General features: G+C 39.6%; 1 protein-coding gene across 1 annotated transcript; it reads left to right on the top strand.

The window, feature by feature from the left end:
- The first annotated feature begins 16 nt into the window (after positions 1-16).
- TDRP (testis development related protein) lies at positions 17-27,577 on the top strand. The gene is made up of 3 exons (XM_027690334.1): positions 17-407; positions 24,119-24,222; positions 26,497-27,577. Exons 1-3 carry the CDS (start codon positions 294-296, stop codon positions 26,840-26,842), a joined length of 564 nt encoding a protein of 187 aa, XP_027546135.1. The 5' UTR covers positions 17-293; the 3' UTR covers positions 26,843-27,577.

Below are 27,577 nucleotides of genomic sequence, written 5' to 3'. Positions count from 1 at the left end.
AGCGGCGCGGCGGGGAGGGGAGACGGCGCCCCGGCCCGGCCCGGCCCTGCCCCGCCCGCCCCGCCGCGGACGGACCGTCCGCGCTCCCGGCTGCATCGGCAGGCCGGCGGTGAGGGGCGGGCTCCCGGCGCCGCCAGCAGCTCCTCCCTCCTCCTGGCCCGGGAGCCCCCGGCGGGGTGACAGCCCTGCCGAGCGCAGCCGCCCCGGCCGGGGCTGCGGAGGCAGCGCCGCTCCCCCTCGGCCCGCTCGCTGCCGGGACCAGCGGGGCGGGAGCCGCCGCCCCCGTGCCCGCCATGTGGAAGCTCAACAAGAGCAGCAAAGTTCTGCTGGACGACTCGCCCGAGGAGGAGGAGACGCATCCCCGCGGGCCGCCGCCCGCCGCCGCCGCCGCCTTCGCGGCCCCCCAGGTAGGAGCGCGGAGCCCGGCTCGGAGGGGTCGGAAGGCTCGGCCCCGCTCCCGCTGCCCTTCTCTCCGGCGGCATGAGTAATCACTTTTCCCACTTTGGATGTGCCGGCAGCCTGGCCCTGGTCGGAGCTGGGGGTGTTTGCGCGGATCGTGCGACTGTCACCCGATTTTTGGGGTGCTGACTGGCCTATCCACCTCTGTTTCCTTCCAGCAGCCGGCCTCCGGCATTGCTGGGACTTGCTGTCCTTCATTCCAGTGGCTTCATACCACAGGGTACTTTCTCTCCCGGCCCTAGCCAGGGGCACTGCAACCCATCTGTAAAGCACAATGCATTAAACAGGGATGTTTAAGAACATACCTTCATTTCCGTGTTTGTGTAGAGCACTGATGTTTTGGCACGATTGCTTTTTTTCTATGGTTTCAGTAACAGTAGTTGGCTATCCTTAATCAGCCGCAATGTTATTTGAAAGCTTTCATTGTTAAATGATGAGTTAAATATCAAGTGACCTTCTCAAAGTATTGGTCGCCTAACAAATACAACCTGAAGGGAAGGGTATCCGTTGAGTATCAGGCAAAACAACTAAAAAAATGTTTGTTTACTTGCTTTCAAAAACTTGGTAGCAATTAGGCATCCGTCCAGCTCAGAAGCCTGTTACGCTGCCTGATACAGCTTTTGTTGCTGAACTGATCTTCTGTTGCCACAGATTATCTTTAGATGTTATATGAGAGATTGCAGGACACCTGCATATCTGAAGTACGCAGTTGCCCGGGGTTGCAAACCAGTGAGGTTTCTATTCAAAGGAAGGTATAAAAGCCCACTCAACTTCCCACCCCATGTTTGTCTTGCCTGGCTTGCTGGAAGAGCTGGAGTGTGTTTGGATAAACTACTCTCTGCTTGAGTTCCTGGTTGACAAGTGCTACGGGTTGTCAATATGTGTGGCTACTGCTGAAGAGCAGCCTCTCCCAGTCACAGCAATTATTCTCTCTATCCTCCAGTAGCCAAAATCACCAGTTTAGTCTTGCCTTGCCCTTTCCCCTGCACTGTAAACAGAAGAGCCCTAACTCTTGCTACTAGTTTGACAGCAGCTGTGAAGATTCATATGGATGATTAGCATCTTCTCCTGTGGGAGAACAGTCAATCATTTTGGAGACCCCCTTTGTGGGAGGAAGGGGGATTGTGGGGTTGGAGGCAACCTGAAGTACCTCCCACAGCCTCTCATGCAACACCTAACCTCTCCCTCCTATAGATCCTATCCTCAGGTGCTTGGAAACTTCCACTGTTTTCCTTAAGCTCTTGGCTTGTGCTGTTGTAGCCCTCCTAGACTTGCTTAGTTCCTGAAAATCCTCCTCAAACACCAAAGGTCACTGAAAGCTTCCAGTAAATCTGACTGACTCTTCACTACTTCTCTTCTCTACCATAAATGCTCCAAGCCCCCTTTTAGACTCCTGACTATAGCCTCCCAGTCAGAAGATGATTCTTCAGACTTTTGTCCAGACTGTTCTCCCAGTCCTCTACTTAGCAACAGAGGCTGGAGTTTGGTTTTTTATTGGTTTTGGGGTTTTTTGTTTGTTTGTTTGTGTTTCTTTGTTGGTTTTTTTTTCCAGTCCAATTGTTTTTTACTATCCTGGGCCTCTGTTCCTTTAGTAAGAATCTCAAGTTATAATGGTGATGACGATTTCTGATGCAAATGGTTTGCATTTTCATCAATTTTAAGAAAAATCCTTTTCAAGTCCCAGTAGCACTGGATTAAAAGAAGCTGATGTCGGTATTGGAGGTGGAAGATGAAAAATAAATTTTTTTAAGTCACTAAATGAAATATTCCTGAAAATCAAGGATTCAGTAAGGTTAGTACAACTGTAGTGTGGCTTGGCACAGAGAATGGAGTGAAGACCATAAGCTATTAGTTTTTTTTCCTGTTAAAATCAAAATGTCTCGAAAGAAACGCAACACTCCTCTTGCAATATTTAACTGTATTTATTTTAGAGTTTATGTGCACTATAAGGAAGGATAGACTGTATGGAAAACTATTACCACTTTATTAACTTTGTAATTCTCATGATCAAGGCAGCTTCTAGATCAGCTACAGGTACAATGTGTCTAAAACACATTTAGACAGGTGTCAAGGGGAAAGTGTGAGGTAACCAAATGCGCTTGTTCAGCTTGTTGTAGCTGAACTGGTTTACGTGCCCTGCTTTTAGTGTTTGACATTTTTGATGTTTCATAGAACCTGTTCTTTCTCCCAGTAATATGATTTCAAGGCACTGAAATCCAGTAATGTGTAGGGGGATTTGGTAGTGGTCTGCACTTGGCCCCTGCTTAATCCTGATGTGCAACACCCAACTCCCTGACTTTGGAGGACAATAGCCCCATTGGAGCTTGGAGGAGTTATGGGGCCAGTTCTCGTGGTACCCTAGCTGTGCATGAGAATGTCCCAGTCTTCCTCAGCTCTGTTGTTGTGATACAGCCTGCTGTGAATGAAGGATTACCTTATCAAGAAGAAGACAATCCAGGACTTCACTAATTTTTTTCTTTAGGGCCAAAATCCAGATAATTAGTTTGAGTGCCTTTTAGTAAATTAAGAAGCCCAGCAATAGATTTCATGCAACAGAAAGTTGACTGTTAGATTTCATTTCCTCTAGGTTCTTTTCTGATAAATCATTTAGTAAAAGAGAAGATGAACTGGTGTCATCATGTTTTGACTTTGATTTATGACATCTTGTTTTTCCCAACAACTGTCTTTTGTCTTTATTTTCAGTTTTAATAAGCAAGTGACAAGAAAATCCTTAAGCTTCTACCAGTCATGCTATAAATAAGGCTGAAACTTTTTACTTCAAAGACAAGAAATTGGTAGTCTCATCTATGTCATTAAAGCAGACCAGGTTGAAAGTATTCCAGTGTAATGAAATGTTGGTGCTGTATGTTGTTTCTTTAAAGCTGAGAGAGTGAAGGACTTCTCACTGTGCAATCTAATAATTAGGACATTTCATTAGCAGACAGCAACAAAGAATTAGGCTACTATAAGTTAAAAATAAATAAACAAAAAAACCCCTAACACAAAAAACCCCTTTGTTACTCTAGAGCAATTTTAGTCATCCTATTTAGATATGGAAGCCTGATCTGGGCTTACTCAAGCAGACATTTGAATTTGTAGAAGTTCGTAGTTCTTAAATAGGAAAGCTTAGTTTGATCTGTAAAGAGAAGTTTTGATAGTTTTGGTTTTGTGTTATATGGAGTGGTTTGATTTTGTTCCAGGGGAGAACAAAAACAAATTTTAGAACATGAAAATTGCAAGGGAGGGAACTGTCAGCCTCTGGCCACTTTTTAGCAAAAGTTTCTGCATACATTCAAGTACTTTGAATTGTTAACACTTATTTAAAATAGTAGGGTGTTTCCTGAGATAAGAAAGACAAGTAAATTTTGAAACAGTATTTGTGTAAATAAATGTGTGGATTATTGGTTTTTTTCTTTTTTAAACTGGACAGTTTTAGACTGAATCTTAGAAGTTAATTTTAATTTATGCTTTGAGGCATAAGTATTTTTAATTTATGTAATGAAGGTGCTTTGTTCATTTAGATTATAATTAATGCATTTAGGCAACTTAACATGCATACATAGTAAACACTTATAAAATGAAATTAATGTGCTTTTTATATGTCTCTCTGAAAATATGCTAGAAATGTACATAGTGGTGCCAAGCTTGCGTCCAGTTTGTAATATAGTCATTATGTTTCAAACTGTAGTTGTATTTTTGGAAAGGGAAAAATGCTGGGTTTTGACTTCTGGAAGGCACTGTTTTGGCAGTTTTGCTAAGTTCTCCTTGATTCAGTCCTGCTGTCATCTAATCAGTGCTCAGAGATGTCAATGCTGTGTCAATATCACATGTAACTCTGACGTAAAATGGCACTCAGCTTCAAAACACATCTATATATTAGGGCAGTGGATGGGTATCAGGCTGGTCTGTATTATCTAATGCAACTCTTATCTTTCATATAAAAATATGTCAGGACCTTAGCCTTGATCTGTTCTCTCTGATTATATTTTTTGTTATGTTCAAAGAGAATATGTGCAAAAACATGTTTTATGCTGAATTTTGTTTAGACTTGCTCAGGATGTTTGGAAGTTGGCTATACAGAATTTGAGTTATATATTTTAATGAAGATGTTAAAGTCTTTGGTACAATTTTAATACGAGCTTTCATCTTGAAATGAGTCAAACTCAGACAGGCCCTGAAGGAATGGGCGGGAGCTGAGCAGCATTTCTTATATTCTACTAATACGTAGAATAAGGGTATTTTTTAATTAAAAAAAATATAGCAGTCAGTGCTAATCCAGCTAATGCCTTTCCTTCACTTTCTAGCCATTTCAGGCTAGACAGTGTCTCAGGCTTTGCCTGCAGTAGTCTAATAATTCTGACATACCTTTTCCTCTCTGCTAGCCTGTTTTTTTCTTTTCATTGAAGTTGTTCTTGTGACATTTCAGTGATATTTTTCCTGGCTAAAATCCATCACCTGTATTCTGTCATCATTCTCGAATGTTAGATTGTGGGACTGTCAGAAAAGACTTTCCTGAGCCTTTCCTTGGCCTGCTTTTCTTGCTTTTCCTCCTTCTTGTCACACACCATCTTTCAGCAGCTTCTGGAGTGGGTCCTGTTTCCTTACAATCTTCGTGGAGCTCTGTAGAGCTGACAGTGCCTTTTGGGGCTTTAGGCTTTCTTTTTTTTAAATCCTTTTCTTTTCTAAGGTGCTTCAATTTTTTATTTATGCTGTCATTTTTTACACAGTTGACTGGGATCAGATATGCTTCTCACCTCTTATCCCCTCTCTGTTGGCTTATTCTGACTCTTAGAAGTCCACAAAGCACATATTATCTGGTTGGTGTCCTACTATAGATGCCATCAGTATGTATCTTTTTCTTTCAGTCAAGCCTATAAGGTGAAGGTTGTTGGTGATTTTTATCTATTGTGCAAAAGAGAATTTGTGTCCTGGACTTCACTGTTGTTTTCTCTATGAAGTCTACATCAAGTCTGCTTTTGTAGTATTTTTTTAAGTTATTATTTTTCTTTCTGTCTAGACAGCTGAAATTCTTGTGCAGACCCTCGCTTCCCATCCTGATGGTGATTACTTCCTCTGCAGCTTCTAATACCTATGCTGTGTTTTCCCATCTCCTAGTCCCTGCAAATCCCGTTGGTGATATTAATGTTGTTGCTTATGGCATAAAGTTTAAGTTCTCCTCATCCTTCAGATTCCATTTCTTCAGCTGGCCTGTCTTTGTTTCAGGAAATTTACATTTAAATCTCTGTCCTTGCTTTCAGGGTTTTTCTTAGTATAGGCCCTTCCTCTCCCCTGTTTTTCATTTTTATCACTTGTATCTTTCCTCGAGTCAGTTCTGCTTTACTGGCTCTTATTGCCTCTGTTTGCCGGCAGCTGCCTTGTCTGTCTTCCTCCCCTCCTGCCTAACACAGAATTATCCTGTTTCACCTATCCACAAACCACTGTCATCTTCTCCTCTGCATCATTGCTTGAGATCCACTTTCCCTAATTTATTTGTTGTGTCTTCATGGAACTTTGTGAGGTTTCTGGAGCCATACTCTCCTACTGGTGCTGAACTTCCTACCATCAATATACAAACTAAAATATAACGGGTTTTGAGAAAGAATGAATCATTTTAATTATTTACTGGTAAAATAGGTTTATAATTTTCCCCCTCACTTTTATAGAAACTATTTGCCAGATTGCGTGAGGACATCCATAACATAAGTGGAGTTAGTAGAAGTTACTGAACACTTTACCAGGTACACTATCTTTCAGTTCTGTCATCGGAGGTACATTTCTAACAAGTTTTGCCACTGGCTCTTTGTGAGGAGCTCCAGGACAGGTCTGTGTTAACACCGCAAGGTTGATAAAAGCCATATGTCAAAAGGAAGCGATGCATGTGCTGGTGAACACTGTACCAAAAAAGGATGCATTCAACCTGTTTTGCAGAAATAGAACTAGGAAAATATGGCCATTACTCATGCAAGACATTTATTAAAGACATGTAATTTAATGGCAAGCTCAATGACTGAATAAAAATTGTGTGTCAGCTACTGTCTTTTGAATTTGCATCTGTTGGTTTGTTTTCTGGGTCATGAAAAAGCAAACATAAACTTTTACTATGGCTAAGTTGTTAAAAATAATTGACAAATTTTTAGTCGGAAATTTCAGCAAAATTGAAAACTTCACTGACATTTTTGAATTGCTGCAGAAATCGAATTAAAATTGATTATCTGACCCTCCTTGTTTCAGCTTTGACACTGATGGTATTTTGATCTTAATATAGCTGTTTTAATTTTGTGAAACATATTTGAAATATTTTAAATTAGGCAAAACTAAATTCTTAATGACATATAAGCTTTTCTAATATTTTCAAGGTGTTCAATCTTTAATATTCTTCCAAAAATATTTCAGAGAAGCAAAGTCTGAATAAGATGTGTTATAACCACCTACTACAGAGATGCACAGTAATCTGAACAATTAATAGAATAACCTTGTGTATTGATGTAAGAATAGAGAGAATAGGAATCTGGTGTTCCAATGTTTCCCTTTGTAATGCCAATAAAATGCAGAGCTACAGAAGTATTCTTATGTAAATACTTACATTCTGAGATTAATCTTCTCTGGTACCTTTGGCCATTTATATCAATTGGCCGTAAAAGTATGGAAATAATTTAGATATTCTGTTGTAAAATGTAATGGAATGTGAAACAATAACTGAAATAATTGAATGAAACAGTTTGTGAAAATGCTGAACAAGTTCTTAACAGCTGGATGCTGAAGGAAGGAGCATCATCTTTATTATTAATACTGAATAAATTAAAATTATTTGAAATATGGAAACCAGTTTTCCTATGCTTTCACCTTCTGGTTGGTCTGGGGACTAATAGGTAGTTATGAAAGACTCGAAGATGGAAGCAGTTTTAAATATGTTTTATGAGTTGTCTTCTTTATGTGAAGTAGTCACCCAGACTTTAAAGTAAGTGGAGTTGTTACGACCCGCCCAGGAAAAAGGGGAGGGGGGGTAACTCAGGTTTTAATCAATACTTCCCTTGGGGTGGATTAAAGCAAAACGACACTAAATAATCGGTGCTTGAAAACATATATTGCCAAAATTTATTTTAACAATTTTGCATCATCAGGTAAGCCAGCGTTTTGGGTGTTGTCATATAACGATACAACATAAAGATAACCTTTGGGAGGGGGAAATGCACAGGGGAGAGACGAGAGGATAAGAGTAAAGAAAAGATGAGAGTGAAAAAGAAATGTATATAGTCACCGCCCACTGGATCCCACGATGCAGCTTAGCCATCTTGAGGGCGATGGTCACTCACTGAAGTCAGCAATGCAGCTTGGCAACCTTGAGGGCAGTGGTCACTCAGTGGATCCAGGGATGCAGCTTGGTAATCTTGAGAGCGGTGGTCTTGATCCGCAGGCGGTGGGGGGGGAGGAGAAACCCCCCCCCCCAAACCCCAAAGTCACCAGTCAGTTTATATACCTTCAGCATGCTTTTTGCAGCTCCCCTGAGATGAGGAGTTGTTTGCCTTTTTAGGGCTTAACGTCTTCAGCACTGGAGGGAGGGGCGGGCCCAACTGCCCACCTGAGGTATCTTCTTGCCTTTTTAGGGTCCAGCTGCCCATCTGAGGCATCTACTTGCCTTTTTAGGGTTCAATACGTTCAGCTCTGAAGGGAGGGATGGGTCCAACTGCCCATCAAGGCATAATGCAAAAGTCAAGAGCCTGAAAAAGTCCCTTGGCAATCTTAGAATGCATAAATCATTAACTATTTCAGTCTCTGACAGGAGTGAAATAAGTTATTCTGTAAATGGTCTGATGAATTATATTTTAAAAGCATATTTCCAGATTAGTGTTGTCTACTAAATATATTCATAAAATAAAGTATAATTCTTTAACATACTTAGATTTTTACATTTTCCTTTTTTTAATTTTCAGTTTTGCTGAAGACTGTCAGAGCAGATTTGCAGGATAGGAATCACTGTCACTATTTAGTTACAGTGGCATATTTAATGATTTATTGTCATAATGTAGATTTTTTTCTAAGTGTGGTGAGCACTCTGGAGTGGAAAAGTATTGTTTATAGAAGAGAAAAATGAATTTAAAATGCCAAATTACTCTTGAGCAAGACTTTAGAAATGCCTAGGTGAATACTTTTCCTTGTTGACATTAACAAGCAATTTTCAATTTATATCACCTACCCAGATGGCTTGTTTGATTCACTCACTTGCCTTAGGGACATACAAATGGAAGACTGAGATCTATCAGTAGATGAAATATGGGCAAGGCTGATCAAATTATCTTGATCTCAGTCTAGGCTGTCTCTGCCAGAAAGGAGCAGAGGCAATTCATGGTTCAGCACTGGGGGAACGTCTGAACACATAGCCTCATGTCCGAGAAGAAAACTGTGTATGACTGGGTAATGCAGTCTCTATTTGTTAAAATTGGAAGCCTTGTTTATCTTTAAAGGCATGTTTAGTTTTGTGTGGGTATTCAGGTACAGTTCAGCTTTGTTTTTCAGCTGTGTTGAAGGAATATATGTAGTTGTTTCAGTGCCCATTTACATTTGATCACTGTTGCATCAATTTCCTGACACAAAGCATATATCCATCCATTGAATTTTTCCAGGTGTGTGTTATAAGTGCAGCAAGGAAAATGAGGCCAAATACCACTGATCTTCTGCTGATAACTTTCTTCTTACTTATGTTTGAGTGTATTTTCTGTGGATTTGATTCAGTTCTAAACTCAGATAAGCAGAGTGACTTTTGCATTAATAATCAGCTTTAGTCTTCTTCGTTTCATTTTACACTATAATAGTAAGATCCTTCTCAAACCCAAGGAAATATTTTCTTTTGTTAGCTGTATTTTAAGATGGTGATCTCCTCTTCCCAATCTGTGCTGTTTCTGGTTAGGCTGTGTATATACAGTTGTTCAACTGTTTGGTTTGTAATCAGTGTTTTTGGAACCTTTCCAGCTTCAGAGGTTAACTTTCAGGTTTGTGATTTCCTGAGTGATTTTTTTAAACTATTTTTTTAACCTTCCCCTCCCCTATCACTAAATTATTTAGTAGGGTTTGTGGAGTACTGGAGATTATGTTAAATTCTTCTCTGGAATGTATCTCTTGAGGTGTATCCTTTGTTTTGGGATTTTTTTCCACTTAAATGGTACTTCTGTGGTACATAATCTAATTCGTGCTCACAGGCATGATAACCTAGACTTTATATTACACTCAATCCTTGGTGAGGCATGATGATAGGCAGAGGGGATTCAATAAGTCAGTAGAAGGACCTACTCTTTTAACAGTATCTTGTTTACTCTTATCTGTGCTCAGCTCTGACAGTGAATGTGTGTGTGTGTACCATAGGAAGGTTCCACAACTGGGTAGAGAAAATCAATAATCTAGCATTTTATGTGCTAGAGCAAAAGAAGGGCATACAGAGCGAGATGATGCTATTATTTGCCTTAACTCTTCAATGTCCAGCATTCCTCATCTTGGCCTGAATTATGAAAGTGAATGATCTAAGGAGACTAATTAATTACTTTACCACAAAGGAAGCTGAGGGAAGTAGATTATGATTTTGATCTCTGTACAAAAAGGTTTGTGTGCAAGTTGAATTAGTCCCTTGAGTACCTTATGGTTTGCAGTATGTCCAACAAAAGGGCACTTGTTTCCTTATGAAAACACACTGCACATACCAACCTTCCCCTGCCAGAACTGGAGGGCTACTCAAGTTGCTGATCAGCATTTCTCACTATCGTTAGCATTTAGTCACCTATTAGTATCTAAATACTGTAATTGGGGTCTATGTTTTTCTTTTAAATTGAAGTAAAAAGTGAATTGTCATAACTCTAAACTGTCCAGATAAAATAGTTTATAAGTGTTCAGCATCAACATGTGTTATACAGCATGATAAAGAAAGCTCATCTTCACTCTTTACATGTAACGGCACAGTAGATGGTTCTCTAAAGAAAACTTGAAAAAACAAATGGTAAGCTCCCTGATCTCAGAATGGTAATGCAAGTAGAGAATATGTATCAGAAGAAGGGTGTACTAATGTGTATCACTTAAAAAATACAAATTATTCTGTGGGTAACAAGTGAAGGTGGGTTGTATGTGACTTCTCATCTTTTTTCCTCTGTTCTTCCCAGTGGTGGCACAGATCCTCTCCCTCCCTCTGCTCTTTCCCTCTGTCTATTTTTATTTTATTTTATTTTTTTTTATACACAACCCATTCCTACTGTACAGTGTGCAGGTCCCTCCCTGCAATGTGGGCCATGGATGGTTCTGAACCCCTACACCTGCTCCTCTTGCACTCTCTTCCCACCATGTGGCATTAGTCTCCTCTCTGCTTTTCATAAGGATGGTTTTTCCACAAAACATTTCGAAATTAAGTTTGCTGGAGACTGCTGAACTCAAACCTACAGGCTGTTTTCGATCAATACATGGGATATATGGATGGACATCACAACCACACTGCCGTTGTCCAAGTCTCCTTTCCTTCACAGTGTATCTTAAAAGGATGCTTTGGATACTTGTTAGGTCTTCCACCCCCAAAACTGTGTTTTAGGGATTAGATTCTCACCATTCTTTTTCTTGAGGGTTTCATATCTTTTAAACTTTGTATTTCGTATCTTTAAACTTGGTGTTGTCCTCTAACCATCAGCCTCCACTGCATGAGTATAGTTGCTGCAAACTTGTGTCTCATTCCGTATGAGGTAGCACTCTATATCTGTGAGTAGTAACACTGTATTAACACAGCAACACAGTCCTAGTTGTCCCTCATTTAGAGAAGCAAATACCTCCTTTTGTCTACTATTTATTGTGAATTACGTCGTTGGTTAACAATGGTATTCACATTTTATTATGCTGACTCCCTGGCTCTATGAGGTGCTTGTTGCATCTCATGGTTTTCCCCTAAAAACTTTCACTGTGAAAATGCCTTGCACCCTTGCTTCCTTGTGTTCAGGCTTGCTAGAGGGTGTATGCCTTCACACTTCTGTTTTTTCTCTTCTCTAGTAGAACATGATGTATGCACTTTCATATTTTTATTATCCTTCCTAAGATTCTTAGAGAGCTGGAAGAATTAAAATGAGAGGTTTTATTTCTTTGGAAGGTACTAACAGTGTCCTGTTAGTTCTGGAGACGGTATTGTTGGTTGTTGAAACCGGTAGCTCTGCCAGCTCTGGATGTCTGAAATAATTTTTTCTCTTACTGTATTTCCCCTTGGGGCTTTCCTAGTTCTTGTTAATTTTTTTTTCTTCTTGGGAAAAATTTGGACAAATCAGCTGAGGTATTCTCTAGCTTGTAGTGTGTCCAAGGAGAGATGCCATCATGTTAAGTCTAAGACCTCATCCGAAAGCTTGAGAGCTGGGAGTGCTGAGAGGAAACAGGTAGGCTTCTGAAATGGTATGTGTGAGGCATTTCCATTTAAAATGTTGCTAATGTTTTTCCTTAAAGGAGAGAAAAGAAAAACCCAAAAAGGGGGGAAGTAATTAAATTTAATTTGAGAGTACTAGACAAATCTTAACTTTGTAATTTTTTGGTATCCCATCTGCAATAATGTCCTCCTGTGTTAGACAGCCAACTGAAATCTAGAAGCTAAATAACTTGTTGAGATCCACAGGAAGTAATATTCTCATTTTGAATGATAATACGAGTTCCTGATTTTGTGTTCTGCCCCCACAAGTAAAGCTGACTATCTACAACTTGCTCTATTCCAACACACAATTACTATTGAACTATAGTGTTATGGTCTTCATACTCAATTCTAGAAATGCTCCATCCTTGTCCCCTGTATAATATAAAGTCTTGCCTCTAAAGTAAATAGAAACAGTAGTATGCAAATAAATAAATAAAAATGCCTGGGATTTGAAGCTGGTCTCTCAAAATGAAGCTGATACATCTGGGCCGCCACATGACTAGAAATACGTAGCACTTTTCTGCCGGCTTTCTCACCTCTTTCTGATGCTGTTAGCAAAGTGAAGGAGGTCTTTGGTAATGTATAGAAGCTGGGATACTGAGTGTTTTGGGTGTCTTGGGATATGTATGTGTGGAGTTACCAAAAACAAAAACTAAGCTTATGGAGCAAAGAGCATATCAACTCCTTAGCATTTACTTTAGTTGAAAAGGAAGGAGTGATAACTTTGATTTTTGAAACAGTGAGTGTGTGATGTAAGCAAAATATGGACCAAAGTGAACACTGGAGGTTATATGAAACTGCCACTTTGAAGACACTTTCCATAAAAGATGTGTTCTGCTTTAATTCTGAGGGGTTTTTTTGAAACTGGAGTTAAATATTTACAGTTATACACAGCTGTTCTGGTTTTGTACTTGTGACTGTTTGTATTTGGAGTCATATGTAGAGAAAAAAAAAGTAATAAATTTCTCATTAAAACACAGAGTGAAGAAAGTGAAAATTGCATATTTCCTGAATTCTATATCCCGCTTCCTATATATTTGGCCTCTAAAGTATTCCCAACAATGATCTTACTTGCCTTGTCTTGAAGAGAGCATTGATAGTAACAGGATGGCCTGACAATACTAAGACAGGAGTTTAATTCAGAGATGGACAGAAATGCTTCCCTACTGAATAACCTTCACAAGCATCTTTAGCACTCTAATTTTCTTCTGAAATCTACAGTTACAAATGGAGGGGAATGCAGGCGAAAGTCTGTCCTTGAGTCAAATAAATGTAGAACTTTTTAATGTGAAGGAGGAAAAAGTCTTGGGACATTCCTCTCCCTCCAGGCCACAGACACTGCATAGACCATCATCTAGTATGATATTTAGAAAATCAGTGGTGATCCAAAAAATAGAGAAACAATCATTAAGATCAAAATAAATTTTTATTTTTAATTGTACTAAAGTTGTTATGATAGAAGGGTGTTCTTGATCTCTCTTTGTGGTATGGGGTCTTTGGTTTTTTAAGGGCTTGATTTTGCTTTTTACATCTGGTACAATATTTTTCATCATTAGAAGTGTAGTTTTCTTCACGTCTTATTTTATTAGTGGTGTTCACTTAATTTTGCATTGTGATCATATTTTGTCAATTTTATGATGGCCTGAATAAAATAAAAGCATTTATGAATAGTCTAAAATGTGTCAGGGCGCGGGCCCAGACCGGCCCTGGAACGCGTGCTTCATGGCAGCGCGGGCCCAGGCCCGGCCCCGGGCGCGGAAAGGAACGAGAGAGGGGGAGCTTTGCCTGTGCAGACAGTGCCATCGTGGGAGATGAGAGGGGGAGCCCCGGAACACACAGAGGAGAAGGACAACTCTAAACCCAGGCAGATGGAGCTCGATCAGCCCTGTAAGGCCATCCATCTAAGAGAAGGTCACTCTAAATAAACCTACGTCCTGAGGACCTCGCTGCCACCGTCCAAGCTCGCTTGGCCCTGGCAGATGAACCTTAGGATTAAAGGGTGGGCTCAGTTCAGCGCATACTGTGTCTCACCTAAAAAATCCATTGCGCAGGCTCGAAGGCCTTACCCACATTTGCAAAGCCCTGTATCACCAGCGTGCTTGTAGGAAACGTGGGTAGAGACCTTTCCCAAAACTTCATTTGCGAAGACTGGCCATGATGAAAATGTGTCAGTGCTGATTGTCAAACCAAAACTGACTATTGGCCTTTTTTATCTTTATCATTTTTTGAGAATAAAGACCAGTTTCTTCATGATGAAGTGTCACCTTCAGTGTCACATCTTGCAACAAAGAGAAATACTTGTTCTTTGAAAGTGTAACATTTTATATATATTTCAGTCACTGTATGCTAGTTACCAGTTTTTCATGGACATCTGATTAAGGAAGATATTTATATACTTCATTGATGACTTTATAATTATATATGATCCTTGGTCATGGGGTTCTCATTGAAGTATTAGCAGTGCAGTATTAGTTGGAAAGTTGCCTTATTTTCTTTCATTAATGGTATCCTAATTTTTTTTCTTCCACATGATAGATATTAGAACACAAAATGAAAATAAGAAGACACAGGAATAACTGAAGTCTAAAGAGGCACTAAAATCTAGCTGCAACTGCCAAAGACAACATGAAAAGTAGAAGAGATCTTATTCCATTATATGTAGCTCAGCTGGCTCTCTGACCACAAGAGGTTAAGAATTTTATTCTGTATCTCTTTCAGGAAAGAGAAATAGGCATGCAAGTTAATTTTTTTTTTACCTTGATATGTGTCCAAGAATCTTCTTTAATGTTCTTAAAATACATAAGTGGGAGATGAAAGAACTGGAAGTTATTATGATATGCTAGAGCTTGTTTTGAAATTCCATAGGTATAGAGAAAAGTATTTTAAAATAGGTTCATTAGCGTAACAGGATACTTTACATTAATATGTATAAACTGAACATCTGTCTCTGTTACTTCTTTTTGTTCTACTTCAGATGCAGCATGATTTTCATTGAAAATAGTAATTAGATTGTATTATACCTTTTTCTACCCCTTTGAAAAAATATAATTTTTTAATGAAAACATATAATACCATGTATTTTATACCAGATGATAAATGTTTAGGGAGAGACTCCTAAAACTATTTTATATTGAAACTTTTTTGCTCCTTCTTTCAGAAAGGCTTGGTAAGTGTGTGCTTTGACTTAAAAAAATCCAAACAAATATGTCACCAGGCAAACTATTGAGCTGCAGTACTTTTTGTTTTAAAATAAAACCCTCTTGTCTTAAAAATGTATTCACAAGAAAGCACCCTATCCTTCTTATCTTCTCTTTCTGAAAGCAATTCTGTATTTTATTTGCTTGTTTTGTTGTCTTAGAAGCACTCAGTACAGTGATACTCCAGAAGTTCTAAAATCTTTAATACGTTAATAAAAGGCTGATGAATTACAGCCTTTTGGTATGCACATATCATGAATAAAATAGTCTCCATGTTGAAGCATTATGGTGAAGAACAACAAAGTTTTCAAAGAAGAAGGTAGTGGATAAAAAATGTATCTGCTTTTTAGGGAAACAGCCTTCCTGGTCTCTTAAAGCCTTAATTTTAAGACAGTGCTGATGCCCATTTGCAGAGGAAAGCCTTTGACCTAGGTTTGGAGGTTTAAAATAGGAGCTAGTCCGAATGGCTACAACTGGAGTTGGAGAACAGTCTTAGATCCTGCTCTTGCAGGAGGCTGCCCACTGAGCAGTGAGGACAGGCTAATTGCAATGCTGAATTTCTCTAGTTCCCTCTCAACAGCTCTCTTGAAAGGCAGGTATAGCTGGTTAAAAAGCATTGTGACATCTGAAAGTGAGGAACTGTGAACCCTCTAGTGGTGCTCTGCAAAATGCAGAAATCTGGAACTTGTATTCACACTGTGCCTGGACATATGACTTAGAGAGCAAATCATGAGGAGCAGCTGAGAGAGCTGGGGGTGTTTAGCCTGGAGAAAAGGAGGTTCAGAGGAGACTTCATGACTCTCTACAACTACCTCAAAGGAGGTTGTAGCCAGGTGGAGGTTGGCCTCTTCTCCCAGGCATTAGTAATAGGACAAGAGGAAATGGCCTCAAGCTGCACCAGGAGAGGTTCAGATTGGACATCAGGAAGAATTTCTTCACCAAAAGTGTGGCTAAGCATTGGAACGAGCTGCCCAGGGAGGTGGTGGAGTCGCCATCCCTGGAAGTGTTCAAAAAATGACTGGATATGGAAATTAGTGCTATGGTTTATTTGACATAGTGGTGTTCTGTCAACGCCGGACTTGATGATCTGGGAGGTCTTTTCCAAACTTAATGATTCTATGATTTGGCTTCTACAAAACTAATCTTGGGGGCTCTCACCTATGTGCTGAGCTTCTGAGTTAAAAGTACAGCAGAGACTTCATCTACAGTTGGTTTTAGGCCAGATTTTGAAAAGAGACAAAGAATTTTGAATAACAAAATAGATCATGTTTGAAACCATCTAAGGAACCTGAATGTGCACAAATCCATGGAACCTGATGAGATACATCTGTGGGTCCTGAGGTGGAGGTAGTGGCTAAGTCACTATCCATCATTCTTGAGAAGTTGTGGCAGTCTGGGGAAGTTCCCACTGCCTGGAAAAGGGAAAGTATAACTCCCAATTTAAGAAAGGGAAATAAAGAAGACCAAAGAATTGCAGGCCGGTCAGTCTCAACCCTGATGGGGCTATATCCTGGAGTTTCATTTTTTGCATGCCACAGGATAGAGTAACCGCTGATCTGCACACCAGAGGCCGGCTGACTTGAAACACGCCTCTTCCCCTCCCACCACCCAATGCTTTAATATCTGTAAGACAAATTTGGAGAGGAGAGGTTTTTTACGTTTCTCTTATTTGGCTTCTTGTATGTTATGAGTGGGCTTCCTATAATGTGGGAACAACACTTTAGTTCAAGCTGATTGATTTTTTTTTAATTGTTAAACACTTAGTTGTAACTTTATTGAACTGTAAGGTACTTATACAGAAAATTCCATCTCTAGCTTTTTTATTTTAGGTTCTTTTTTTTTCAAGGGGAGGAGTGAGGGCAGCTGTAGAACAAACAATTGTTTCTTCTCAGTCAAGGTCAAGAGGAAAATCTGTTCTTTTTGTTTGTATTTATAAAAAATTTCTGCAAGCATTTTGTAGAGTGCCTCTACTTTGCTGGAGAGTTTTGATTACCAGTTGTCAATCCTCTGTGAAAATACTTGTGAAGGTCTGCTAAAACATGGCCCAAATATAAATTTCTGTAAATCTCATTTCATACCTGCTGAGCAGTGACTTTTTAGGGATTAGCTGCTTAACTACACAATGGCATTGAACATGCTGATTCTCACCACAGGTATACAGCAAGAATCCCCTGTAATTGCTCTTTTTAGTTGCTAAGACTGTCATGTGGCTTGTTCTAGCCTGCAGAGAATGACTTCTGTGCTCCAGAGCCCTGCTGGCCAGGCAGTCGGGAAGTAGAAAAGTCTTAACAGGAATATATTGAAAGTACAGGTACTCACTCATAATGCAGTCAGAGTAATATTCAAACATACTTGAATTTCTTGCTTTGAACTGTAGGCTGCTTGTCTTGTATCTTGTCTTGTACCTCTTGTCCCACATCTCGTTGTTATTCTTTGAATTGATTGAATTCTGTGTGAATAAGATGTTCACATATATTAAACCCATCCATCTGATGCCTGAGTTTACCTGTTTTCAGCTAAATTTACACAATTGTCCTCTTTAGTATATGTTCATCTATATCTGCATACTTTTTGTGTAATTTACTTTTAAAAATTGCTTTAAGGACTGAACTACTTATTTAGTTTATACCCAGCTGTTAGCGTTCCTGGTTTGTTGCATTTTAGCCTAATTTTTCATGAACCTTCTTGCCCTCTAGCAGAGTTCTAATTATCAGCTGTTTACCTTTGACAGTAAAATTAACTGAAGTGTCTTCTTTGTGATGCTTTACTGTTTCCCAGTGGACTCTTTGATTGTTCATTTGTTACTCACTGCTTGTTTACCTATTATGAGATGAAGAATCATTTAAACATCAGAATTTGTTGATGTGGTGAAAAATGGTGTCCTTAAACTAATTTTTGGTAATAATACTTATCAATTTTGTAGGAGACTTCCAATTTAAGAGGACCTGTCCCATTCTGGGGCATTTAATAAAGTTAACTATGAGTAAACATTTGCTCCCTGTTTTATCTAAAGAAAGAAAAATTGTAGTCAACATATACAATTTATGTACAGTTGATTCACTTGAATCAATACAGGTAACAAAACAGAAGTCTTACAGTGAAGGTTGAGTTTACAGAGTGAAGCTTAGGGGGGTGAGTTTGGGGAAGCCATACTGTATGTACAAAGTTGTATGTATGTAAGAAAGTTGATAGATGACTGCAATTTTCAGAGGGTGCTTCAGCTGTTATAATAGTTGCTGCTGCAAAAAAAGGTGCTTTTGCCCCTAAAGTCCACATGCTTCGGAGACATCTTTTAATGAGCTGATTCATAGCATTAACCTAAAAGACTGTAAAAAAATGAGTGAGTTAGATTTCTGCTGGCTTAGTGAGTTGAACTGGTTTTCCACAGCATCACACGGGGGATGGACTGGGTTGACCCTTTTCAGCAGCAGTGTCTGATAAACCAGATTTGTCACCTTGTGAGACTTTTCTCTAGGAATCTGTCTGACAGATGGGCACTGATACTGAAGCATTGGCAAAGCAGAGGGGAGGAACTGGGGGAGAGAAATGGCAGACAGTTTGAGTAGGGATACAGGCTGCATCTTTTACATGATGTTCTAGAAGTGACTGCTTGTACTCTCAGTTTCAGATGATACTCTAATTAAAAGACATCTTTCTCATGGGGGAAAAAGAGTACTTCATTAGCTGGAGTTTCCTCTACTGAAGGAAAAGAATCTGTGCTCTGGCTTGAGCACTTTAGATGCCTGTTGGGACAGATGATGATGATAGTCATCATAGTTGTCATACTGATAGTGGCAGTAGTCTGCCACTTTTTACATTTCAGGTGACTGCAAAGGGGATTTCTGCAAAGGCTTTCACAACCTAAAGTGGAAGATATGGGAGAAACTTCATTAATTGCTGTTCTGATAGGCATACTCTGTGCTGTCATACCCAAACTGGTATGAGACCAGTCTGTATTCCTACTCCAGAAAACACTGAAATGGAATCTTGAGAAGTTTCTTCTTTGTTTTACATTGACATTTTTGAAACATAGTAGACTGCAGCATCCAACCTGATTTCTAAAGCTTTTGACTTTCTAACATCTGATGTTACAATTGCAGTCCTTAATAGTGCTATCTTTTTTTAGCAATCCCATAAGCATTTCACTGATTTTTTTTTACTACAGTTTTGACTGTACACCTGGTTCTATTCCAGTGGTATCAGTTAATTTTGATTTTCAAAGATGAACTTCTCTAAGCTCAAGAATAGCCCAACTTATCAAGCAGAGAAAGAAGTGAAGGTGGCAGGAGACATGAACAAGATGTTCCTGAAAAATCTCAAGCATAAAGGGGAAGCATACAAGAGGTGGAAGCAGGGTCAAGTGACCTGAGGAGAATATGAGCATGCAGGGTTGGGGTTAGGAAGGGTTAAACCTACCTAGAGTTAAATCTGGTGAGAAGAATGAAGAGCAACAAGAAAGGCTTTTGCATGTACACCAGCAACAGAGAGAGTGTAAAGAGTCTGACCCTTCTCAGGGTGCTTAGTGAATGGGCAAGAGGCAATGGGCACAAACTGAAATAAAAGAAATATCATTTAAACGTAAGAAAAAAATGTTTTCACCATGAGGGCAGTCAAACCCTGGAACAGGTTACCCCAGGAGGTTGTGGATTCTCCAGCTGTGGAGATATTCAAAACCTGACTGTACATGATCCTTGGCAATCTGCTGAAGCTGACCCTGTTTTCAGCAGTGTGGTTGCACCGGATGGTCTCCAGAGGTCCCTTCCAGCTGTAAAAGTTGTGTGATTCTGTGAACTCTGGATGTTGAGTTATTTCTTTTCCCACTGACACATGGAAAAATACTTTAAAGGTTTGAGAATATAAGCTTGTTAGTTACATCTATAAACCTTTTTGAAAATTTTAGTAGTACACTTTTGAGTTTTGTGTAGACAATTACATCAGAAAAACGAGATACAGAGCTTCACAAGAGGATTGATGCTTTAAGACCATATCAGTACTGTGTTTTCATACTTTGCATAACTTCAATAGTTTTACATAAAATATGTCTCCAGTGTGGTGAGGAGTCAGCTTACTGAAGTGTCATCTTGCTTACTGACCTTCCTTTGACATCCATTGCAAGGAAGTCAATTGTTCTGGGATCTGGGTCTTTTTCCAGGTGCTCTGTTAAATTGTAAGAAATTCCCAACTGATTCAGAGACTGGCCCAGGTATTCTGGCAGTCTGTCTGCGCCTGTGGCAACAGGAGATGGTGTTCAGGGAGAACATAACTTGGATAGTGTCTAGGGCCTCTTCCCCTAACATCAAGAATCATTGTTTTGAGTATTAGAGGGTGCATCTCTCTAAATAGGGGGGATTGATTTATGGATCTCCTTTCTGAATTTGTGATGGTTCCCAGGATTTTTGGCTATACAGCTGCTGCATGTCAAACTGATGGTTCCAGAGAATGCTGACATCAAGATCTCCTTCCTGAGCTGTACGTACCAGCAGATGCAGTTGTAACTGTTCCAGCTGCATTGGTGGCACTTGTCAGTAGGTTTAAAGGCTTTAAAGAACTCTGGAAAGAAATACAGAAATGCAGCAGGCTATCCTGAGGGATTTCTTTAGTATGTGACAGTTACATAAGAGCAGTAATCAAAAAACAAGGTTGTGGTCTTAAAAACAGTTCAGTAGTTACAAAGAAGCTTCTGGAAGTGTGAAATAAGTATTTCACCTCCTCCTTTGCTAAGGTTTAAATTCTTTAGTATGCTGCCACTGAGAAGACAATCAAGATTGAGCTGTTGATTCCTGTTCAGTTGGGAGAAAAGATGTGTCAGGAGGTCAGTGGCGGTGTAGGCAGGTGTAGAAGAGGAGACTTAGAAGAGACTCTTCTCTATGCTGAACAGCTCCAGCTCTCTTAAACTGTGTTCATGGCAGCTCCAGCCCTCTGAGCATCTTTGTGGCCTCCTCTGGCCATGTTCCAGCAGGTTCACATCCTTATTATGTTGTGGGCCCCAGAGCTGGGCACAGCACTCCAGGTGGGGTCTCATGAGAGCAGAGTAGAGGAGGAGAATCACCTCCCCCGACCTGCTGGCCACGCTGCTTTTGATACAGCCCAGGATGCTGTTGGCTTTCTGGGTTGCCAGCACACATTGGCAAGTCATGTTGAGCTTGCTGTCAACCAACACCCCTGAGTCCTTCTCCTCAAGGCTGTTTGCAATCTGTTCTCCACCCATCCTGTATTTGTGAATAAGATTGCCCCACCCAGCTGCAGGACCTTGCACTTGGCCTTGTTGAACTTCATGAGGTTCACACGGGCCCACCTCTGTCCTGTCAAGGTCCCTCTGAATGACATCCCTTCCCTCCAGTGTGTCAATTACACCACACCTGGTGTCACCCACAAACTTGCTGAGAGTGCACTCAATCCCACTGTCCATGTCCCTGACAAAGATGTTAAACAGTGCCAGTCCCAGTACCAACCTCTGAGGAACGTCACTCGTCACTGGTTTCCCCTTGGACATTGAGCCATTGACTGCAACTCTTTGAGTGCAAACATCCAGTCAATTCCTTATCCACTGAGTGATTCATCCATCAAATCCGTGTGTCTCCAGTTTAGAGACAAGAATATTGTGCAGGACCGTGTCAAATGCTTTGCTGAAGTCTGTGTAGAGGACACCAGTTGCTCTCCCCTCAGCCAGCACTGCTGTAACCCAGTCATAGAAGGCCACCAAATTTGAAAGGCAGAATTTGCCCCTAGTGAAGCCATATTGGCTGTCACCAATTCCCCCCTTATTTTCCATGTGCTGTAGCATACTTTCCAGGAGGATCTGCTTCATGATCTTGGTGGGCAAAGAGGTGAGACTGACTGGCCTGTAGTGCCCCAGTCTTCCTTATTTCTGTTTTTTACAATTGGGGGTTATATTTCCCCTTTTCCACTCAGTGGGAACTTCACTGGACTGTCACAACTTTTCAAATATGATGAATAGTGTCTTAGCTACTTCCTCTGCCAGTTCCCTCAGGACCTATGGACTCAAGGAAGATGAAGGATATTTTTAACCTACGAAAAGCTAAGTGGTTTCTCAAGTTTTTCTGTCTTTTAAATTTTTGTTTTATTTTGTTTTGTTTTGTTCTTTCTTGTTTTAAAATGGATTACTTCCTTCAACAGTCAACTTCCTGAAATTCTTCCTTTTTATGGAAGTTTGTTGTGGATGGAGTACTGTGCAGTGAGAGGAAGCCCAGTCAGAGTAACAAATCCTCATATGAAACTTTTTACAGAATTTACCTGAACAACTAAAACAAGTAACAGTATTAGGCCTTCATTGACTAAAATTGAATGCTTAGACCACCATTTGCACCACAGAAGCATTAAATGTTGAGTAATGCTTGAAGAGGCTGATAGTTAAAGACGAGGATTTTGAATAGCAAGGTATCTGAAGGTATCATCTGCAGCTTGCCTGGTTTTATTTTAAGCTACATATTTTTATGTAGTATCTACATATTTTTAACTTAATTAAAAATAAAAGTGTATGTTTAAATTAAAGGGTTTGCTTATTATAAGCTTTATTAATTTTATTGTCAGAGTGGGAAAAAATATATGTAGAAGCTGTTGTTTTATTTTATGAAGCCATGAGGAATGCTGTGTTTACAGTAAGATTAGGCATGCATTTAGGAAGTGGTGAGTTGTGGTGAACCTGGCTCTTTTGTACCGGGTCTGTCCATATCCCATAAACAAGAGCTTGAAACTGCTCTGGGCTTGCTCAGCCTTCCCTCTTCAGAGTTCTCCAGTGCTTTGCCCATAGCTGGATCCATGTTTGTATCTTACCAAAGTGACACTGAGGCTAGGCTAGACCTTCCTCCTGATCCTAAAACAGACCTGCTATGCCTCTGAGTTGGAGTAGCTGAAGCAGTTCAGATGTGAGTAGGGAAGGTGGGTGAGAAGTGAAAGCATAGGACACAGTAAAACAGGAGAACAAGGTATGGAAATACTCCATGACTAGCATGTGGTAACAACAAGGGTGCTGTGTTACTCCTGTGAATGGTAGAGCCTGTGGGTTTCTGAAAGGTGAGGAGTTGGCAGTACCAGTATTTTCCTGATTTTTGTGCTCAATTGGTAGGTGACATCTTACATGTTTTAAGGCCTATGTGGACATACCACTTAAACTGTAATCAATGAAAACCTAAATGGCAAATTGATACTAATTTGCACCTCTGAGTTCTGCAAAAAGGATGAAGCAAGATGAAGCATAATAATAGGTGATGAATTAGCCTTTGCTTGTGTTGACAACTATTTTAATGTAATCAAGTAACACTGACTGACTGGCACTACCATTCTTACTGGACTCTGTGAGGAAGAACAGCAACTTTCAAATTCTGTGCGTGCATTTTTTATAAGCATGCTATCAAAGTAAAAATAACCTATACCTCTTTATTTCACATTGGGGAGAGAGGTTCAAACCTTTAATAAAGTTGAAAAAGTAATTTATGCTGCATGCTTAATGGTCACAGGAAATTTAGGGAACACACTGTAGTGCACTAGTGTCGCATGTTACATGTCACTGGTGAGCTAATGCTCTTACCCTTTTTGCTTGCAGATCCAGAAGCTGTAGTTTTGGGGTTAAATCTTAAGAGTTTCATAATTCATGTGGCTGTCCTGTCTGTTGTGACCCCTTCTAGCAGTGACAGTTTATTTCATTTCTGTCTACTGAAGCTCTTTAGACTGTCTTCGAAGCTTCCTAGATTCACTTCTTACTGTGATATACTAAAATGGATCCAAGCAGCTCCTGCCAGCAGAACATTCAGTAGCCCAGCTGTACTCACTAACGTCACAAAATCATCAGTGTTTTGTATTCTCTTCTTAGCAGGAAAGAGCTCTTGGTGCAGTAACCCAACCAGCTCTTTTCCAAAGCACGGCCATTCTCTGCAGCTGTACCCGAGCCGCTGTGCTCCCAGCAGCACCACACGGAGACAGGAGATAGGGCTGCTGCTGCCCATCAGCCACCCAGAGCCAGCAGTGGCAGTTGTACTCCGTGCTTGTAGGTCAGATTCACATTTATGAGAATGTTTACTTCTCTATATAGGTTCAAGGTGCAAGTTTCCGGGGTTGGAAGGAAGTGACGTCTATGTTCAATAAAGATGATGAACAGCAATTGCTAGCAGGATGCAAGTCTCCAAAATCCAAAGGGTAAGTAAAACCAAGTGGTCTATCTGCTATTAAAATGCACTCACTGTAACAGAAAATAGCTGTGCAAAGTAATAAAGCTAGACACTGAGAACAGTAGTGTTCAACTCGTGGAAGTCAAATCAGCAAAGAAAGGTTTAGGTGCATTTCAGAGTTATGTATATGTTAGGCTTACAATGAATAAGACATGCTGTATTTGGAAAGGACAGATGTTGTTGTTAACATTTTTAGGTTTGTCAGGAAGAAAAGGGAATGTAGCTGCATAATAATTTTTTTTACTGTAGAAAAGGAGTAAAGGCTTCTGAGTAAAAGGGTCATTCTTACCCTCTGTCTTTTCTCTTAAAGATTAATTATGGTTGAGTTTACAAATTCCTTTTTTTACATGCCCTACTTTCTCTTTTGAAGTCTTACTACACCTAAAAAGGTTAAGTGGGGTAGCTACACTAGGATCTGCAAGTCTTCCTTGTCGGAGCTGAGGTGGTTACTTGGCGTAGTTCTGCTGCTGACACGATTACAGCTGTTCTCTGAACAGAACAGATCTCTTCCCAGAGCAGACTATTTTGCTGTTACAAATATATGTAGGTTTTACCTTCATGTGCTACCTAACTACACTGGGTACAGGCACAAACCAAGTGTGCCACATATCAGTAGATCTGTTCCAGCCAAATATTAGATTTGATAAGACTTTCTGTAGTAAGCTTTGTTTCCAGTTTACTTTGAAATATATGTGTTTCAGAATGCAAGGGTATATATCTACATGTAGGGGGTGTTTGTATATAAATAAACAACATAGAATATAAAAGCATATATTTCCATTTCCATATGAGCCTGTTCAATAAAACTTCACAAAAGTTCCCAGCTATCTGTGTACACTTTTATGGGTGTTACTAAGACGCTAGGCTCCTCTAATGATGCTTGCAATTGATGCTGAATATAAGAATCAAGTAACACAGTGAAGAGAGCAAAAGTATTTAAACAGAGTTACCACAGATGTGGAAAGCTATTTTCGTATTATTATGAAAACTGCCTGTTTTTTAAGTTTAGGATATTTTTCTTTAACTGTATACCACAATTTTTACTTTACTTTTAAAGAAAAATGGAACTTTTCAAGTGCACTACTTACGAAATACAAGAAAAGTGTTTGGAGTATGTGACTGTTTTTAGCATGATGAAAATTCTGAGTAATCATAAATTCAAAATTCAGTAAAGTAATTTTAAAGGTATTGATTGAGTTGCTTCTATTTAAATATGAGGGAGCAAAGATTTCATGGATGGAAAAAAGCTCTTTTAATAGAAATATTAGACAAAGATTTAGTGGTGGGTTTAGTTGTGGCTAAGGAATTTATATGCTACTAGCGGATAATGTTTTCAATTTGCTGTTTAGCTTATTGAACCCTGAAGGTTGTGTTCAGCCTGTCATTGTGGCCCATTATATGATTACGTACATAACCCTGCACAGAAAATTAACTGTAAACATTCTACATTTCTGTAATTTAAATATTCCAGCTGCAAATATGAAATTATTAAGACTGAAGATTCTTAATGGGATAAGAAAAGTAAAAATGAGTAGCCTTACAAATGTCTCTTTGAGAGAGAAGTTACAGTGAAGGTTGTTATTTCTTGGGTCTGGGAGGGGGATTTTGAGAGTTCTTACCAGAAGTACAAAACAGCTGTTTTCATGATATTGTATAGATAAAGCTGGTATCTTTAAAGTCCTAATACTGTCCTAACAGTACATCAAGTATTTTAGGGTATAGGGTTTAACTGGCAAGGGGGAGACAGGAATATGAAACTGAGGGACATAGTGAGTGAGTGTTAAAGCTGGTGTTAGAAAGGACATTTTCATATTCCTTCTATTATCCTACCTCTGGGGATTTTTTTGTTTTGGTTTGGGTTTTGTTTGTTTGTTTTGTACTGTTTTTTGGTTAAAGTCCTAAATAGTTTTAATGCATCCTAAAATACTTGGTACATTTCCAAAAGCAGTTGTGTGTAATTCACCCCTGAATGGGGGTAGGGGTGATGGTATATATGTAAGTTCTTTTATAATAGGAAATGACCATACTCAGTCCTCCCCTGATTTATCGCTGTAAGATTCTGCTATGTTTAGGCTTACATGCATATGATGGTGTTTTTCCTGAAGTTGACAGTAATGGATGATTAGACAACTTATTAGCATCCCTGACTGTAAAATATATAAATTAATTGAATGCTTATTAATAACTACTACATACATTGTAAAATGAAGAAATTAATCACCGCACTGTTGTTTTTTTGTAGAACAAACCTAAAGTTAAAGGAAGAGATGAAGTCTGAAAAGAAGCCAGGTTTTTGGGACAGTTTGGTGATAAAGCAGAATGTTCCACCTAGGAAACCAGATGAGATTGAGGGATGGGAACCACCGCAGATTAGCACTGCTGACTCTACCAGCAATGCAGCAACTCCTTTAAGTGACTATACAGCCTGGTCAGGCTGGGAAGATGAAACCAAAGGCTCCACAAAATACACAAACCTGGCCAGCTCAGGAAACAGTTCCCGGTGGAGTATCAAATCAGCTGGAAAGCTGGTTAGTATTAGACGTCAAAGCAAAGGTAACCTTACTGACAACTGGGAAGAGCTAGAATGATACTGGTAACATGAAATACTTTATAGATAAGAAGAGAAAGATTCCATGATTTACTCATATGTTTAAACCAAAATCAAATCTGCTCGATCTTGCACCTTTATACAGTACTTTGTTTTATTCAGATTGTTACAAATTTTTGCTCACCTGATAGTAAATTTTCTTATTACATTGTTAAATAGCTATGTTTTCCACACTGAAAAAAAGTAGAGAATCTATTTTGTGCCTATATTTCACATTCAGACTCTGCAGTATGTTGGATTGTTGGTTTTACCAAAAAAAAAGTAATTCCTTAGTGAATGTATACACTGGTTGTAAATTTGACTGCCTTATGTAGGAAGTTCCACTAGCTCGAGGTCCTGTTTCTTTTCTGATGTTTGAGGGTCACTCAAAATTTTAGTTTTGATGCTGTCCCTTTTTAACCAAGAATACTGATCTGTCACTTGCAGGAGAATGCTTGTACTTAGTAGACTGTTTTCCAAATCTTCAGCCTCAGCATATGCTTCAGCTTGTGCACACAAGATGCTTCCTGTCACAGTATGCTATACTGTGTATGAAGTGGGAAAATACTATTCTAATATAGTTCCTTCCATTAGAAGATTGTCACCAATAGTCAGGTCAAATGGGTCTTCCAGAATTTGGGGGGGGGGGGTTTTGGTGGGTTTTTTTCCTGTTTGTGGGGGGGGGGGGGGGGGTAAGCGTTTGGTTTTTTTTCTGGTTTGTTTGTTTTTGGGTTTT

This window comes from Neopelma chrysocephalum, unplaced genomic scaffold (genome assembly GCF_003984885.1).
Source record: "Neopelma chrysocephalum unplaced genomic scaffold, ASM398488v2 Primary Assembly neopelma1_80b, whole genome shotgun sequence".
In the NCBI taxonomy this organism is placed as follows: Eukaryota; Metazoa; Chordata; class Aves; order Passeriformes; family Pipridae; genus Neopelma; species Neopelma chrysocephalum.
This window is presented reverse-complemented; position numbering and strand designations above follow the sequence as displayed.

Coding starts and splice junctions, on each gene's coding strand:
- TDRP (XM_027690334.1), top strand. CDS start 294: ATGTGGAAGCTCAACAAGAGCAGCAAAGTTCTGCTGGACGACTCGCCC. Junction 408..24,118: donor CCGCCTTCGCGGCCCCCCAG/GTAGGAGCGCGG, acceptor TTCTCTATATAG/GTTCAAGGTGCAAGTTTCCG. Junction 24,223..26,496: donor AAGTCTCCAAAATCCAAAGG/GTAAGTAAAACC, acceptor GTTTTTTTGTAG/AACAAACCTAAAGTTAAAGG.